General features: G+C 35.9%; 1 protein-coding gene across 2 annotated transcripts in view; it reads left to right on the top strand.

The window, feature by feature from the left end:
* Positions 1–17,456, top strand: part of GALC (galactosylceramidase) — a 61,778-nt gene that overhangs the window by 17,818 nt on the left and 26,504 nt on the right. For both annotated transcript variants that reach the window (XM_058567489.1, XM_058567490.1), the window contains 3 exons: positions 3,536–3,666; positions 12,775–12,930; positions 15,858–15,982. In XM_058567489.1, coding sequence (XP_058423472.1) covers positions 3,536–3,666; positions 12,775–12,930; positions 15,858–15,982 — 412 coding nt within the window. The remainder of the gene's footprint in view (positions 1–3,535; positions 3,667–12,774; positions 12,931–15,857; positions 15,983–17,456) is intronic.

The following is a 17,456-nucleotide window of genomic DNA, read 5'->3' as shown; positions in this document are numbered from 1 at the left end:
ATGAGGTAACTACTATTATTGCTATTTTTCAGGAAAGGAAAAGCTGAGAATATTAACCTCTTTTGTCATTGGAAAACAAATGGCAATTTAACTTTCAGGTGGAGATGTTCGCTAGTTTACTTTTCAGTTCCTTTTGTCTTGTTTTATGTGTATTTTCCCTAAGAAATATAATTTATGGTTATATTTTGTTTCAGTTTTTAAAAAAATTTCTTCAAATTGAGTGTCTTATGTTTTTAAGTAGGTAATATCCACTAAATTTATTTATTCATTCAATCAGCAAGCATTTACTCAACACCTAGTTTGTCAGGTATTGTGCATACTTGGAATACAAGGAATAAAACTTATGTTTCTGCCCAAAGGAGTTCACATTTGGGGGGCGATGGAGTCCCATATGGACGGCTAAAATATTGGTCATAATTTCTCTAGCAGCATAATGCATATACAGGGATGTCAGAAGGTGCAGAGAGGAGATGACACCTCTGCCCAGGTGGATTAGGGAAGTCTATTAGAGGAGGTGACATGTAGTTGGAATCCTCAAGGTGGGATAGATAGGAACCAAGTTGCTAAAGCAGGGGAATGACACTGCAAAGAAGTGAAGACTGAGAGGTAAAGGGATTGGGGGAAAGATGGATTAGACAAGGGAGGAAAAGTGGGCGAACTGAGCCATTAGTAGGCCAATATGTTTGCTGGAGTAACTGCACATTTTAACTAATCTGTAGTTGTGGGATTTGATAGGTTGGATTGCAGCCAGAGCCAGGTACCTCAAGGTGAGCTGCAGGCTGCAGACATTCCCACTGGAGTGGTGAGAGTGTGGGAGTTGGGTGGGGTGGTTGTGGGAGGTGGGGCAGTGGAGCACTAGGGTTGTTACTGGAAAGTTGTGACTGCTGTGAGTACAGGTCTGATGAGAGCAGCAAGGGCACAGAGAGAAGCCACATTAGTGCATATGTACTGTGTACAACCCTGTAGTCAGGTGGATGGTGGTGCTGCAGAGTCCTAATAGTGAAGTGATCAACTTTTTATTTACTCCAATTTGACATTTCACAGCTTATTATTTTTTTTTCTTTTATGATTATACATGTGTCTCTGTAGTTGTGTTCATTTCATTTGAAGGAAGCATTAGAATCTGGTTGCCTTTTTCTTTTAAACTAATGATCTGCAACTGAGGTGGTTGTTTTATTTTATTTTATTTTTTTTACTGTTAAGTGTCTGTTGCTGATTCTATTGTGTTCTAATTCAGCTTAGCTGGTTTGAACGATTAATTGCTGTTCTAAGACTCATCATCAGTGTTTTAAACAGTTCAGACTTCATTTCCTTTTGTCTCAACCTTTAGTTTACCTGCAGTAAAATATCTGAGGATGTAAAAACTTTTAATTTGTGTTTGCCATTTTTGTAGCGAGATTTTATTGGAATCTGTGTCCTGTTTGTTAAAATGCCTATTGGGAAGAGTTCAATAATGGCACATGAATGTAGGTGTTCAGGTTTGATAAGCTTAATGAATACTTATTCCATGTAGTATAGTAAGATGGCCCCTGGCAATAACAAACATTTGTTTTTAAGAGTAGAAATAAATACAATACAAACAAGCAATTTATGTAAAGACGGCAGAGCTATTATTTCTTTTAAGTTTATTTTTGCTGTTTATCTTGTTTTTATGATTTATTCTGATTTTCAGTGATGTGGTTTTTAAATTGTGTCTGGAAAGTCCCATCTAGGGTCTGAGGGTGGTGGGTGGAAATGGATGTGTGAGTCTGTGGGACCTCACTCAGTTCAACCAGAACAGCTTCCCTTTCATTTATCTTATAAGTAGGGTTTCCATCTAAGCTTTTTTTGGAGGAAGTGAAAGGTTCCACAATAAAAGCAACGTTTGAAAATATATTAGATAAAACTTTGCTCAACAAATACTGCTATTCATACTGACTTTGGGATGGAGACTTTATAAAACACAGCTTATAGACTTGTATATTTTGGAGTGTTATTCAAATATATACTATATGTAAAAGTCAGCAGTCTTAGAGGTGATGATCTAGGAATAGCACTAGAAAAACTAGGTATATAGTGATAAATGCAAATTTGACTACGTTGCTCTCCCTCCTTTCTGTAAGAATAAGAGAGAATTTCAGGGTGATGAAACTCAAGATTGGTTTCTTAGTAGAGGGATAGGGATTCTCAATCTTATTGAATCTTGAGAGTTGGTCTCTATTTACTATGAAGGATCTCTCCAGATAGCTTCCAGGGTGCCCTGGGCCTCAACTGACCTTGTCTGAAAGATGAACTTGGATTGCTACTCTACTTCTCATCTCTTTTTCTAAAATACCGGAGGACATCAGTTCTAAGAAACCATCCATTTTAAATACAACATGGAATTGATCAGAGCTTTTACTATTTGCCTTCTAAAAGAGCACATTACTTGGAAAATTCCCTAATTCAGAGAAGTTAGAATGTGAAAAGAGAGCTTGTGAAGTTCTTTGTTCTTTCTTATCTTAATTACTTAATTAATTACACCACTATTTCTTGAGCACCTGCTACTTTGAGCCAGACAGTTCCAAGTGCTTGGGTGTAGAGCACCAGGCTTATTCAAACCCATTTCTCAAGAACCACTTCTGTTCTGAAATCGGATCCTTCTGCTCCTGGCTAAAATGATGTCCCTTTTCTCTGCTCTTGTTGTACCTTTTGGCAATCCATACCTTTTGGTAAGTACCTGTTCTCTGGTTTTCTAGTACATGCTGTTAGTTTTAGTGTCCTGGTGAGTGTCTTTGCCAACCTAAGGGTGAGGACCCCATCTTGTGCTTCTTTTCGAGTCCTCATGGGGCCCAAGTACAGTACTAAATACCAGAGTAGGTATCTGTGCTTTGTTGATTTATTTCCTGTTAGAATTTAGCTTGTTACTTTTAATTTTCCTGGGCAGATAGTCTTACAGGTAGATTTCATCGCCTGTGCTGTCTATATGTGTGAAAGACTTGAGGGTAACAATGGAATATTTCTTATTTCTACTTCTAGTAATATTACAAAGTATTAAGAAGTGTAATATTTTCAGTAATGGCAGAATATTTAAATACATTGCAAAATACTCAAAATAAGATGATATGTTAAAGCATTTTACCAAACGGTATGTTTAATTTGATCTCAATTTTATTATTGCGTCTGCATAAGAAAATTCCTGAAAGAGTGCATACCAAAATAATAGTAGTTATTTCTGGGTAGTACTATTGTGATTTTTTTTTTTTTTTAATTTCCACCCTCCCTCCCAAATTTTCTATGATTAAACATAATTTTAAAGTCAGAGGGAAAATACCTCCAAAACATTTTTACCTCTTGTTGTTTTTTTTTTTCCTTTTCTTTGTACATTCGCACTAAGTAGGTTATCTTGATGATAATGCTTTCATTTTCCACAGGAGGCACATTTCTATTGAGAAATAATATTGACACTATCATCCAGGATACTGATTTTTGAAGATTCTTTAGCTATCTTGGCCATAATTCAACAGCTGAAAACTCATTTGTAACCTTTCCTATGTTGTGTTTCTCTCTCTGAAAGGTGTTAAGAAGAATGCTGAACTATCAAGGTCTCCAGCAAGTGAAAATCATTGCCAGTGATAATCTCTGGGAGCCCATTTCTGCTTCTATGCTGCTTGACCCGGAGCTCTTGAAGGTGATTGATGTTATAGGGTAAGGAATGTCTCACTCTGAAAACTAGGTTTTTGGTTGCTTGCTCCAGACACTGACTGTGCCTTTGTTTTGCCTTCTCCTCCCATTAGATTACGTTCTCAGAAGGCAGCTTCCTTGTATTTACCTAACTAAAGCACATATAACTGATATTTCATTCCTTTTTCTTTGAAATGTCCATACTTTGGTATCTTTCTATGACAATGAAATGTATTGGTAACTTTTAAAAAAATGGTGTTAATATTTGGAGTAATAAAATGTAACTTTGTTTAGATTAAGGGGCAGAGTAGTATTTAAATTTGAGAAGTGATAAAGGTGGTGTTGTGAAATCAGTTCCTAACTCTCAGGCTTCCTGTGGTTCGGAGATCTCCCGTGAACACTTGTGTCAATGGTATGGTGTCGTCCATTGTGATATGGTGTCGTATCTCCCCAGCACTATGGCTTTGCCCCTGCTCCTCAGTCCAGTTCTACCTTTCAGCCGTCTGGGCTTTGACCTCACTGGCTTCCAGCAGTATTTTTTTTAAAGTGAATTTGAATTTTGTCTATCAAGACAATGTATATAAACATTTGAAAAATAGAATACATGTATGTGTGGAATTTGTTCTTTCTTCAGTGTGAAGGCTCTGCTTGATCTACATGTGCTTTTTTTTTTTAATATGTATATATTTTTGCTAAGGAAGATTCACCCTGAGCTAACATCTGTGCTGATCTTCCTCTATTTTATATGTGGGTCACCACCACAGCATGGCTGCTGATGAGTGGTGTAGGTCTGCACCCGGGAACGGAACTAGGGCCGCCAAAGTGGAGTGCACCGAACTTAACCACTAGGCCACAGGGCTGGCCCCTACATGTGCTTTTTTTTTTTTTTTTTTTTGTGAGGAAGATCAGCCCTGAGCTAACATCCTTGCTAATCCTCCTCTTTTTGCTGAGGAAGACTGGCTCTGAGCTAACATCTATTGCCCATCCTCCTCCTTTTTTTTCCCTTTTTCTCCCCAACGCCCCAGTAGATAGTTGTATGTCATAGTTGCACATTCTTCTAGTTGCTGTATGTGGGACGCTGCCTCAGCATGGCTGGACAAGTGGTGCATCAGTGCGCGCCCAGGATCCAAACCCGGGCCGCCAGTAGCGGACCACGTGCACTTAACCGCTAAGCCACGGGGCTGGCCCTAGGTGTGCTTTTTTTAATGAAAAATTTTGAACGTACACAAAAGTAGGCAGAATAATGTAATGAATATCCATGTTCTCATCACCCAGCCTCCATAACTATGAACCCATGGCCAATTCTCCATCCACATGCCCATCCATTCCTCTCTCCTTCCTCCTCACATTATTTTGAAGCAAATCCCAGACATTATATTATTTCTTCCGTAAAAATTTTACCATGTATCTCTAAAGATAAGAACTCTTTTTCTTTTTACTGTAAACAATACCATTATTACATCTAAAAATGTAATAGTTTCTTGATATTATCAAATATCCATTTTTATTATTTTATAGTTTTATTTTATTGAATCCAGTTTAGATTCAGACATTGTGATTGGTTGATATTTGTCTCTTCTAATTTTTTAGTTCTCACTCTTTTTTCCTTTTTTTGTCATAGAAACTTGTTTGTCCTGTAAAGTTTCTCACAGTCTTGATTTTACTGATTTCATCCTTACAGTTTAGTTTAACATGCTCATCATTCTATTTCCTGTTAGAAATTGGTAGAGGCATGATTAAATTAGATTTAGACTTAATTTTTTTTTTTGGCAAAGAAAGATCCATTTAAACATTTCATACATTGAAATTAGAATATAATTTTTGCCTTTATTGTTAAAACTTTCATAAATAACTCAAGTCTTGAGGGAAAACCAAGTTGTGTTGATCCTGAATATATTTGGCTAGGAAAAATATTTAAATGAAAGTGTGGGTTTTACTGTATCTTCATGAAGATGGATGTTTAATTCGTTTTATCTGTATTGATGAGTATTAAATGCAATGAATTCTCCTCTGAGCATTGCTTTAGCTCTGTCTCATAGAGTCTGTTTTGTTATTATTATTTTCTAATTTTATTGCATTGTGGTCATTTAATGCTGAATGTATTATTCATTTTTTTTTCAGAACTTTCCCAGGAGTTTCTTTTTGTCTTATTATATTAGGATGTATTCTCTATCAGGATACAAGAGTTGATGTATATTATCTACCTTACTGATTACATTGTTTAGATATTTTGTATCTTAATTATTTTGTTTCTTTGAACTATCCAGGATTACCAAGAAAGTTGGTTTCCTCTTATTAGTGGGTTTCTATTTCTCCTTTCAATCTCATGCAGTTTCTGCTGTATGAAAGTTGCTACTGTGTTATTTGGTACATAGATATTAATACATGTTTTATCTTCATTATAGTTTGTAACTATTAACATTAGAAAATGTTATTCTTTGTCTCATACTAGTTGGGTTGAATTTTGCTTTTCATGTGACTAAGATAGAGACTTCTGCTTTCTTTTCATTTGCATTAGCCTGATATATCTTTGCCCATACTTTTATTTTTTACCTTTCAAGGTCATTTTGTTTTAGGTTTGTTGCTTGCATATAGCATAGATTTAGATTTTGCTTTTTTAGCCGCTCTAAAAATCTTCATATTTTAATGAGTTAAACTTATTTGTACTTATTGATATAGCTGAAGGCTTTGTTTTCTATTCTACTATATTATCTTTTGTTATTTAATGATTTATTATATACCTACACACACACTAATACAAACTCTTTTGCTATGTGATTTGTTTTCTTTGCTCTTTTTAAAGGAGGAATTTTTTTGTTATTTAGCAAGATTTGACTTTTGGTTCTATTGATTACCTTTATACTAGTACTTTATACTAGTGGTTCTCAGCTGGGGATAATTTTGCCTCCCGGGATATATTTGGTAATATCTGGAAATATTTTTGATTGTCACTGACGTAGGTGCTACTGGCATCTGATGGGTGGAGGCAGGGATGCTTCTAAACAACCTCGAATGTACAGGATAACTCCCCCACAACAAAGAATTATCCAGCCAAAACGTCAACAGTGCCGAAGTTGAGAAACTTCGTACAACACTCTTAGTTCCCTCTCTATTTAGATATTATCTATTGGTTTACTGTAAGCAATAATAAAGTTATCTCATGACCTCTTCTTCCTTTCCTTCTCTCTCTTCTTCACTGGAATTTTAATTACCAGAATTTCTTAATCTTTGTACTCCTACATGAGCTTAAGCTTCTACTGTCTTGATTTGTCAGCTGCAAGTTGTAACCTTTTGCTCCTTGCCAATTGGCAAACGTAGTTTACATTTCACTTTATTTCCTCTTTCTCCTATTTTGTGTCAGCTATATTATTTATACATTATCAGAACATGTAATATTTATATACTATTTAATTACTCTTTCTTTTAGTCTAGTTCTACCATTAAGCATATGGTATCATTAAGCACCATTAAGCACCATTAAGCTCACCTTTAAGTCTTTTGTTGTTTTCTCCGTTAGTTTCTTGGATGTCAGAGTCTTAATATTTACTGTATTTCTTAGGAAGTGCTAATGGGAACAATATTTCTTCATCTCTTACATTTTTATTATTGTTTATCTGTGGCCTTTATACTTGAAGGACAGTTTGGCTGGATTTAAAATCCTTGACTCACATTTACTTAATCCTTGAGTATCATAAAATATACTCCATTGGTTACTTATGTAGCATGTTGCTGTTGAGAATTCTGATGCCAGACTTCTTCCCCACCCCCTCACCTCCCCTTGCAACTCTCATTTATCCTAGTGTAGAAGAAACTGCTAGTAGTCTTCCAAAACCCATCCTATTCTTCCTGGGCACAAGGCAAGACTCTCAGCATTCTTTGCAGTTAAGATGTAGCAATATTGAGGCTGGCGTGGTGGCATAGTGGTTAAGTTCGTGCACTCCACTTCAGTGCCCCGGGGTTCGCCGTTTCGGATCCTGGGCACGTAGCTATACGCGGCTCATCATGCTGTGGCGGCATCCCACATGCAAAATAGGGGAAGATCTTAGGCACAGATCTTAGCTCAGGTACAATCTTTCTCAGAAAAAAAGATGTAGCAATATGATTAAGTTCCTGGTAATGAAATGAGAGCAAAAGTGATATGTAACACCTGTGGGTTTCACTCTACGACTTGGGGTTCATTCTGTTTTTCCCCTTTTGTTTCCTGCTGGCTGGAATCTGAGGCAATCATTTTGACCATGGAGAATATGACAAAGAAGGGAACCTAACTGCCTCAGTGATTTCTTGGGACTGAGCTGCCTCCACCAACCTTGACTCTCTACCTTCAGATGATTATATGGAAGTGAAATAAACTCTTTTTCTTTAAGCCACTGAGTTCTTTGTGGTCTACGGCCTCTAAAAAGTTTTTCTTAATTTTTCATGTAGACATTCTGTTTTGTCCCTGGGAATTCCGTATCTTTGCAGAATGGAGATAATCAAAAATCCTCCTATTAGTCAATGAAACTGTCTCCAAGAATAGCAAATATCTTTACACAGATATACTTATCTTACATTCTGGTATAAGGGATTACCTCTGTTTCCATGGTGTGAAAATTGAAATTATAACCTGGCCCCTGATTCGCTGAACTATGTCAGACTCCATCTCTAGCTTCCATGTGCTAAGATATCATTTAAATTGTTTTAACAGACCAAAACAGAATGTGGTTTAAGCAAGAGAGATGCTTATTTCTCAAGTAAACGTCCAAAACAATATACAGGAGGATAGAGCAGCTCTGTTCTACAAGATGCTCCTTCAGTCTTGTGGTTCTGCCTTCGTTCAGACTTATTTTCTTTTCCTTTTAAATGACTCAGCACAATTCCTGTATGTCCAGAAAATATTTTTCATTAACTTTAAGGTCTAGTAGTTTTACACTATTTACCATTTCCAGGTACATAGTATATGCCCTTTCAAGATCTATATTTTAAGTATTTTCTTATTTCAGTAAGGTTTACTTAAATTTTAATTTAAATAATTACTTTGCTCCATTACTTTGACTATCTTTTTGGAAGCCCCAGTTACACATTTTGGACCTCCTTTGCGTATTGCCTTTATTTTATATTTCTCTCAAATCTTTTTTTTGGAGGAAGATTAGCCCTGAGCTAACATCCGTGCCCATCTTCCTCTACTTTATGTGGGACACTGCCACAGCATGACTTTGAAAAGCAGTGCATAGGTCCGCGCCCGGTATCTGAACCAGCAAACCTTGGGCCGAAGCGGAGTGTGCAAACCCAATCACTATGCCACCCACCGGCCCCCTCTCAAATCTTTTTTCTCTCTTTATTTCTGTTTGCTTTTCTGTAATTTTATCCTTACTATTCTCTATTTCCCTTGTGTTTTCCACAGTGTCTATTCTATCTTGTGTTCCTTTTATTTTAGTCTTCATTTCTAAAATGTTTTTTATTTTTTTATAATTATTCTGTAGTTCTCTCATTTTAGTTTCATATGCCTCTGTTGTCTAGTAATTTCATTTCCTTAAAAATTTTTTTAATTGATGTATAACATACAGACACACATACGTACATACATAAAATTGCACAAATCCTAAGAATATAGTTTAATGAATTATTACAAAGTGGACATACCTATGTGACTATCAGTGACATACCACCCAGGTCAAGAAGTAAAAAATTATCAATAACCCAGAAGCTCTCCCCTTGGAAGTCTTTCTAATCATTAGCCTCTCCTTTTGCCCCAGAGACAACCTCTAACACCACAGACTAATTTCACCTGTTAAAAACTTTATTTAAATGGCATTTTAGAGTATCTTTTATTTTGGTCAACATTATATATTTAAGATTAACTCATGTTGCCAGGTGTAGATGTAGTTCATTTTAGTTGCTGTTTCACATTCAATTGTAGGAATATACAACAATTTACCCATCTATTCTTGGTTAGTGGTCATTTGGATTGTTTCCAGTTTTTGGACATTGTAGTATAGTGGAATTTTGTTCCGGAGATATTTAGTCCGAGGCTCCCACCTCCTTGAAGAAGAGTGTACCTCCCTGCTCCATTCATGCAGTACTTGGCCTGCGCTATGTTTGCAGATTTCTGTCTTGCAGTTACAGTACTTTCTGGGGTCTGCTCAGATCTGATCCCCATTCTCCCTACTGTCTAAATGTTGTCTTTCCCTCACCCTAAGTGTTCCTGCCTTATTCCATTTGGATTCTAATTCAAGCAGCTTATTCTCATGGTGAGGGTCTACCAATCCAGAAAGTATTAACGGTTTAAACCTGTGTTGCCCAGTGTGGAGCCACTAGCCACATGTGGCTATCGAGGCTTGAAATGTGGCTAATGTGAATTTAGGTGTGTTGTAAGTGTAAAATACACACTGGATTTTAAAGATTTAATATAGAAAAGAATGTAAAATGTAATTTATTTTTTACATGTTGAATGATGATATTTTGGATATATTGGGTGAAACAAAGTATATCTTTAAAATTCCCTTTTGCTTTTTTAAATGTAGCTACTAGAAAATTTAAAATTGCATATATGGCTCACATTATATTTTTATTGGGCAAATCTGGTTTAAACTGTCACAGCGTTGTGTTTGATCTCTAAGTGAATTCACTGTTTTGGCATCCACCCCCAATTTCAAGCCTATGAAGACATTCCCAGTTTGACCAGTTGTTCTTCATGCTTCCACTTAGGGTAGGGTCCGCTCCTTTGGGGATGAGTATCTGTTAGTCCCCTTGCATTTTCACAGTTTCCATATTCTGTCTGCTGATCCTGGGCCAGTCCTGATCCTGCAGGGCTCCTGTGCCCTAGTTTTGATGAGGATGTTGTCAATGGGTTTGTCCTTTCCCTTTGTCTGGTTGATCTGTTTGGTTTTAGGAGGAGTACTGGGGAGTTTCAGAAACTGGGGTGCTACCGTGATAGACCTTGTCCATAAGTTCTAATTTTCTTTTAATACAAACATGTTCCTCTGTTAGGAAAAACTTTGGTTTACTTTGCATGATCATAACTTTGTCATTGAAGTTTGAAAAATCATGCTATGAAATGATAGAGATGTTTTGCCTAATTATATACATTTAAAAATTATATTCTTAAAGAACCTTTACATTTTGTTGAACTAGCAATGGATCATTGGGAGAGACCTAGATTTTAGTGTCAGTTCTGCCCTTGTTTGCTCAGATCATTTAATAAATCACTCAGGTTTTAAATGTAGTATAACAGTTCCATTGTTTTCTGAATGAGGGATGTGACACCTATTTCTATAACTTTAAAAGAGATACTTTTTCAGATGACAAAAATAATGCATGCTCATTATAGAAAATTTGGAAAATGTAGAAAACTGTAAAGATAGAGTTAGAACTTACTCATAATCCTAACATCTAGAGATCATTGGTAACATAATAGCATATTACTTTCCAGGCTTTTATTTTTCACACAAGTATATTTTAACCAGAGAGCCACCAAACATACATTTGGCTGAGTGACAACCAGATGAGTCTTGAAATTAGTATTTGGCTGAGGCATCAAAGCTGAATATCATGATCATAGAATGAAGTTCTGGGATATAAGAATAAATCTAAATGTAAACATTTATTAAAATTATATTATTACTAAGATTAGTAGTCAGATTTTTCACATTGGGCATTCTAGTGCCGGAACAATAATTTCTTAACCCTGTTAGGTGCTGGCTTGCTCTTGGGGTCTCTGTAGTGTATATGTACAATACTGAATAGATGCCTGTTTTCAGCTGAGTTCAGTGACTCAACAAAATCTTGGCGGAACCTCATTTTCCTCTAATACTTCTTTTTATATTCTCTATTATATATTCTTTTCTTCCTCATGAAATCCTGGAATGCCAAATTGATATTGTACCCTAATTCATCTTTGCTAGGTATAATGAATTCCCAAGTAGGACTTTTTCTTAAAAGATTCATGACCTAAATGGAATTAAATAATTAAAAACTAAAACAGGTCTTCACAATCATTCTTTTAATGTAATGAATACTGCTACACCAAACTAAAAAGATTAGAATTAAGATATATTCCAGTCTCCATTATTCTGCTTATATTATTATTAATTTTTTTGTAAATAATTGTTGGCCTAAAAAGTATACACTCATGTCCCTAAAGTTATTTAGCTAATGTGCTCTCTTATTATTGTATTAACTGTCAGTCTGTTTTCTGTTTTACATTGGAAATTTCTTAATTGTTTTTATTCAATAATCAGTAGCTTCCACAGTCATCATTATGGCAGTATTTTACTCTTAGAATAATAAATATACATTTATACTTCAACTGACTGACTCCTCTCAAATGCTAGATTAAGGGGGGGGTTCATTACTCTGGGGCAGGGTTCTCAACCTCTGCGCTTTTGATATTTTCACTGGATAACTCTTTGTTGTGGGGACCTGCTCTGTGCATTGTCGGATGTTTAGCAGCATCTCTGGCCTCTACTCACTAGATGCCAGGAGCAAATCCTGCCCTGCCCTGCCTTCTCTGCCAGGCAAGCTCACCCAGATTAAGAACCACCACTGCTCTGGGATAATAACTTGTAGGTTTCCCAAGGTAGTTTTTTTTTTTTATTCAAGAAAGAACTCTCTTTGGGTTTTTGTTGCTTTTGTTTTTGCATTAGGGTAAATGCCAAGCTTTCTTTCCCTCCGTCTACTAGGGATGGGAGTAAGGGAGGAAGTACTACTTTATATAATAGATTCATTAGTCTTAGTTTTGGCTTCCTTCTTACTCCTTCTTTCCTACTGTCCCAAGCTCTCTGCTTCCCCTGGGAAGTCTGAATCCTGCCTCCAACTCATTAATCTCTTGGAGGATTCTAGGCTGTGGCCTCCTCTGCTGCCTCCATCTGTCAACATGCTTCCATTCATTTTATGGTTTCCAGAAACAGAAATTTCTCATCCATTGATGATCTGTCCCATTCTGTGTGTTGTTATAGGTTTGTCTCATTTTAAGGGCATCCTGAGACACTAGGATGGGAAGCAGAGGCTTATGATCAGTCTGACGTCTACCTGGAAGCTGTCCGTTGTTTTAAAGTAGAAAATGTTGAAGAAGACATGTATTTGTGTTCACTCATCAAATAGATAAAGTGCCATGTTCTGACTTTTTCCCATTTCCTCCCACTGTTTCTTTTCTAGAGCTCATTATCCTGGGACCTATACGGTAAAGGATGCGAGGTTGACTGAGAAGAAGCTTTGGTCTTCTGAAGATTTTAGCACCTTAAATAATGATGTGGGTGCAGGCTGCTGGGGTCGCATATTGAATCAGAATTATATCAATGGCTACATGACTTCGTAAGCTATTAAAAACTTTTAAAGGTTTTTATTTTGAAAAATTTCGAAAACAATAAGTAGAAAGAAGTAGAATGGACTTCCATATTCTCACAACCTAGATTCAATGATTGTAAATGTTTTGCCTTATTAGCTTCATCTATACCTATATCCACACCTAAGCTATATCTATTTTTCTATATTTGAGTATATTCTGTATTGAATGAAGTCAGGCTTATTGAGGTATAATTTATATACAGTAAAATTCATGCTGTTCTATGATTTTTGGCAAGCTCTCTATATATCTTAATGAACAAGTATAAGGTAAATTACAGATGTCATGACATTTCACTCCTAAGTATTTTAGCATGTGGCTCCAAAACATAAGAATATTCTCCTACATGATCACAATATCATTTTGATACATAAGAGCATTTTAAAAAATATTTCTAGGGCCGGCCCCGTGGCTTAGCAGTTAAGTGCACGTGCTCCGCTGCTGGTGGCCCGGGTTCAGATCCTGGGCACGCACCGATGCACCGCTTGTCCAGCCATGCTGAGGCCGCGTCCCACATACAGCAACTAGAAGGATGTGCAGCTATGACATACAACTATCTACTGGGGCTTTGGGGGAAAAAATAAAATAAATAAAACTTAAAAAAAAATAAAAAATATTTCTAATACTCAGTCTATATTAAAATTTTCCTAATTGTCTCCAATAATGTCATTTATAGCTTTTTCTTTAAGGCTAAGAGCCAGTCAAGCACTATGCATTGCATTTAGATGTCATACCCTACAAATCTCTTTTAATCTAGAATATTTTCCTTCCCTCCTCATTTTTTATGACAGTGACCTTTTGAAAAGGCCAGGCAAGTTGTCTTGTGAACTATCCACTTCCCAATCTGGCTGATTGATTCCTCACCGTATCAATTTAACTGTTACAGAACAGAGGTTCTTAAGGGAGAACACGGACTCTTTTTAATTTCTCAGGGAAGCATTTCTTAAATGCTTTGAGAAGGTTTAATTGTAATTAGCTTCAAAGTAGCTTCTAAAACAATGATAAATGGAGCCAAAGCAAGCCAGTACATACTTTTGTGATGTTAACCGGGACTGATATATTCTTCTTACATCCTTTGTTCTTTTTCTTCTCTTTCTGAAAGAAAAGATGCTTATCATGGAGAGTTTGGTCCTAATAACTTAATTTAGTATTAAGAGTAATGCATGCTAATGGCAGAGAATTTAGTAACTGTATATAAGTACAAAGAAGGAAACAATATCACCTCTAATCTTTCCATCCAGAAGTAACCATCCTTAATAATTTTGGTGTATGTCCTTCCATTTATATTTATATGTATAAAATTGTAATACAAAACTGAGACTGTACTATATAATATTTAGCACATAAGCTGCTTTTCACTTAATAAGACATTATGAACTTTTTCTCATGTTTAGGTATATTTCTACTTCATCATTTTTAATGCTTATGTATAATCTGTTACAGAAAGCAGAATTTCCCAAATTTGCCTTGTCTTAGGAAGCACCTGAGATACTTGTGTTATTGATTCCTTGGCAGCTGCCCAGATGCACTGAATCGGTGTCTCCAGGGCAGGCTCCTGGGACCCTGTCGGTCTATCCAGTGCCCCAGTGACGCCACACATTTGGGAAACACTGATGTAGAAAATATATTATACCTCATTGACTATGCTCCTCTTCCTAGAAATGGAAGTTGTTTCCATTTTAGTTAACAGCTCTGTACACACTGAAATATCTTTGTACACATGTATGATTCTTTCCTTAGGATATATTCTTAGAAATGGAATGAATGTCTGTGTCAGAGGCATATAGATTTTAAAGGTTTTTGTATATTTTACAAAATGTTCTCCAGATAGTTTGTTTTAATTTGTACTTCTATCACTAGCCAGAGGAGATACCATGCATCTTGCAGTCCATGGGGAAAATCATGAGAACTCTTAACATTTTTGCTGGTAGTGAGGATTTTTGAAAATTGGGACTATTATTTCTACTTTGTTTTGACGGAATTTAGAAGGCTTTAATTTTTGAAGAATGTCAGTCTGTTATTTTATGATGGGTGAGGACTCGATAAGAAAAATTAAATTCTATGGGTAAGCTCTGGGTATTTTGTTTTTTAGCTGTGAGGAACCCAGCAGTACCAGGGTCCAGAGCCTCCCATTTGCCCTTGGATTTTCCTGAGAACCACAGAGTCACAATCTTAGAGTTCAGTACCGGTTGTGTCCATCTGAAAGAATGGACCAAAATATAGCCCAGCAAGCTGATCTGATTAATACTTGTAGATGAAGCAGAATCATAGCAGTACTACAGCCCAGACCGTGTTCTGTGCTCTTCATATGCATCAGTACGTTTAATCCTCACAACAATCACATGAGCTGGGTACAGTTATTATCCTCACTTTACAGATGAGGAAACTGAGGTCCAGAGAGGGTAAATGGTAGAACCGTGATTTGAACCCAGGCAGTCTGACTCGAAGGTTCTCAGTTGTAAAACTTTGGAACAGCTCAGACAAGTTCATAAAATTAGGTCACGAAACTGGGGCATTAAGAAGGCTGACTGTCAAAAGGAAAGCAAGTATAGGTAAAGCCTTTATTTATATTTGACTCAAATTTGTGACATGTCTGGTACTGATAGAGCATGAGTCATCTCTGGCTACACCATTGTTTAGTAAAAATTGTATGCCTCATGTACATTTGTACTTTTTATTATGTGATTCATCATTAAAAGTATTTAGATGCATCCAACACTGGATTTTTCAAAATGTGAATAAACTTAGGCAACTTATATTTTCTTGTTTCATTTTTTTGTCATTTACATATATTTATATAAACTCTGATAAGGTCCTTTTGCTATGGGCTTCTAAACATTTACATTTTTATCACAAGCTGTTTTGGCATTTCTCTTTTATCAAACAAATCTTTTAGGACAATTGCTTGGAATTTGGTGGCTAGTTACTATGAACAGTTGCCATATGGGCGATGTGGATTGATGACAGCCCAGGAGCCATGGAGTGGGCACTACGTGGTGGAATCTCCTATCTGGATATCAGGTATTGGTCACATTCCATCCCTCACTCCCTAAATTCCTCCCTAAGAGACAAAGCAGAATGCACTTAGAAGGGATTATACAAACTGTGTGTGTGTGTGTTTGTAAGTTTTAAGTGTGTGTCTCTGTTTTAAGCAAGATTTGGCATAGTGTTTTATAAGAATCTTTTGGGTAACTAGACTACTTTTTGTTTTCCATTCTTCATTATTCTAAGACCAGGCTCTCAGAAAAGTAAAGGAAAGGGGGAGAAGGAGAGAGAAAGGGATTGCTGTCTAGTGATGGAGATAGAAATTAATTAAATAATCACCTAAATATATAAGCACAAATTATGATAACTGCTAATAAAATGATGTATTTGTAAAGATTTATTACAACTCAGACTATGTAAAAGTCTTAAAATTGGTCTTAGAGATACTTTATTCTTATTTATATTAATATAGTTTTGTTGATTAGAATACTGTGCTGGCAAAATCAAAGGTGGATGATGAACAAGTATTATATTTATTGAATTATTAAATGAATTAGGAAATGTAAAAGTTAAGTGATATATCATGGCTTTAGATTGTGCTCTAAATCTACTGATGCATGGATTAAAGAAAATTTAGAAAAATTAATTTTCAGAAAAAGGTAAAATCATGACTCTCATACACATATAAAAATGAACTCATGTTTAAGATTTTATAATACTCATGTGATATGAAGGAACCAAGTAGATCAACCATCCAATGCAAAGGAAAAATCAAAACAGTACAAATTTATTTGGAGTAAAAGAACTTGAGATGAACTGCAAATGGAGGCAGACTAGGAGGCAGACTCCCATAGCAGGGAGGGGAGGAAATCAATCAAATCCTCAGCAGCCAGGACGTAATGTCCATATGTATCAGTTGCCTAAACTTACAGTTTCACAACAGTTTAAAGACAATGAACAGGGCTATTGGCGATGCATCCTATTCCATTGAACCACGAAACGTTTTTTACAGTATCGTTAGTCACGATGGAAGTTGAGATCACGCAGACAATGGATGGCATGGTGTCACTTTTTCATGAAGGGGTGTAAGCATGCTAATAATGAATGTAATTTAAACAAAATAAAAATCCTATTGTTGAATAATATTCAAGTTATTTCTACAGTTTTTTTGTAAAAAATTAAACATTTATGACCATTTCATTTTAACATCATAACTACCATCATTTAAAAAAAATCAATTTCTCTAAAGGTAGGATGACTTTATAGGAGAATTATGAATCTGAAGTGAATTTGTTTTAATTTTAAACCTTTACTTTGGTGATTTTCTTTTTTAGTTGATGTGTTTTCCTCAGAGAGATTTGTAGTCATGACATTAATCATGTAATCATGACATTATTCTAAACTCCTTAAATTGTTCTTCCAAAAATATGGAAACATTGAGTTGGACTTGTATGTCCTGATTGGTTAATGCCTTAAATGTTGAAATTGTTGGTCCCACATTATCTACATG

The sequence above is a fragment of the Diceros bicornis genome, chromosome 24 (assembly GCF_020826845.1).
Source record: "Diceros bicornis minor isolate mBicDic1 chromosome 24, mDicBic1.mat.cur, whole genome shotgun sequence".
Lineage (NCBI taxonomy): Eukaryota > Metazoa > Chordata > Mammalia > Perissodactyla > Rhinocerotidae > Diceros > Diceros bicornis.
The sequence above is the reverse complement of the archived record's forward strand: the minus strand, read 5'-3'. Positions and strand labels throughout refer to the sequence as shown.